Raw genomic sequence first — 1,654 nt, forward strand, 5'->3', positions numbered from 1 at the left:
GGATTTTTTTCGGATTTTTTTCGGATTTTTTTCGGATTTTTTTCTGAATTTTTTCAGATTTTTTTCGCATTTTTTTCGGATTTTTTTTCTGATTTTTTTCTGAATTTTTTCAGATTTTTTTCGCATTTTTTCGGATTTTTTTCGGACTTTTCTCTGATTTTTTTCAGATTTTTTTCTGATTTTTTTCTGATTTTTTTCGGATTTTTTTCTGAATTTTTTCGGATTTTTTTCAGATTTTTTCGGATTTTTTTCGGTTTTTTTCAGATATTTTCCGGATTTCTTTCTGATTTTTTTCGGATTTTTTTTTTTATTTTTTTCGGGTTTTTTTCAGATTTTTTTCAGGTTTTTTCGGATTTTTTTCAGGTTTTTTCGGGGGTTTTTTCAGATGTTTTTCGGATTTTTTTGGATTTTTTTCTGAACTTTTTCGGATTTTTTTTTGGATTTTTTTCCGATTTTTTTCAGATTTTTTCGGATTTTTTTCGGATTTTTTCGGATTTTTTTCTGATTTTTTTTCTGGATTTTTTCGGATTTTCTTTGGATTTTTTTTCAGATTTTTTTCAGATTTTATCCCATTTCTTTCTGATTTTTTTCTGATTTTTTTCTGATTTTTTTCTGATTTTTTTCGGGTTTTTTCAGGGTTTTTTCCGGGTTTTTTTCAGATTTTTTTCAGGTTTTCTCGGGGTTTTTTTCAGATGTTTTTCGGATTTTTTCGGATTTTTTTCTGAATTTTTTCAGATATTTTTCTGATTTTTTTTGGATTTTTTTCAGATGTTTTTCGGGTTTTTTCGTGGTTTTGTTCAGATTTTTTTTTGGGTTTTTTCGGATTTTTTTCTGATTTTTTCTGATTTTTTTCAGGTTTTTTTTGGATTTTTTTTCCGATTTTTTTCCGATTTGTTCAGATTTTTAAAATATTTTTTTCCTGATATTTTATTCAGATTTTTTTTCCAGTTTTTTTCAATATTTTTTTCTGATTTTTTCCAGACATTTTTTTCCAGATTTTTTTTCCCGGATTTTTCCTGAATTTTTCCTGATTTTTTTAGGGGTTTTTTGGGGTGAAGACGGGGAAAAATCGGGATTTTTTGGGGAGGAAATGGGGTAAAAATGGGGAAAAATCGGGATTTTTTTGGGGCTCAGATGGGGGAGAAATGGGGAAGATTCAGGGGTTTTGGGAGTAGAAATGCAGAAAATTTTGGGGTTTTTTTTGGGGTGCCCAGGTGAGATTGGTGTTTCAGGGTTGGATTTGGGATTTTTGGGGGATCCCAGGTGAGTTTAAGGTTTCAAGGTTGGATTTTGGGGTCCAGGGTTGGATTCAGGGTTGGATTTGGGATTTGGGGGATTTGGTGTTTTATTTTGGGGGGTCCCAGGTGATTTTGGGGTCCCCCCTTTGCTCACCTTGAGGGCCACGCCCAGGTGAGTTTTGGGGTCCGCGTTTTGATTTGGATTTGTTGGGGGGTGCCCAGGTGATTTTTGGGATTCAGGGTTGGATTTGGGATTTTTGGGGGGTCCCAGGTGATTTTGGGGTCCCGCCCTTTGCTCACCTTGAGGGCCACGCCCAGGGTCCCGGCGCATCCCATCATGCCCAGCAGCCCCACGAGCTGCAGCACGCGGCGCCCCGCCCGCTCCACCAGCACCACCTGCGCCAGGGGGAGCGGCT

General features: G+C 36.2%; 1 protein-coding gene across 1 annotated transcript in view; it reads right to left on the reverse strand.

The window, feature by feature from the left end:
• Window positions 1–1,654, reverse strand: part of LOC102037415 (solute carrier family 2, facilitated glucose transporter member 4-like) — a 12,716-nt gene that overhangs the window by 3,108 nt on the left and 7,954 nt on the right. Inside the window, exon 4 of the mRNA XM_031065720.1 lies at window positions 1,539–1,634. Coding sequence (XP_030921580.1) covers window positions 1,539–1,634 — 96 coding nt within the window. The remainder of the gene's footprint in view (window positions 1–1,538; window positions 1,635–1,654) is intronic.

This window comes from Geospiza fortis, unplaced genomic scaffold (assembly GCF_000277835.1).
Source record: "Geospiza fortis unplaced genomic scaffold, GeoFor_1.0 scaffold2581, whole genome shotgun sequence".
NCBI classification, from domain to species: domain Eukaryota; kingdom Metazoa; phylum Chordata; class Aves; order Passeriformes; family Thraupidae; genus Geospiza; species Geospiza fortis.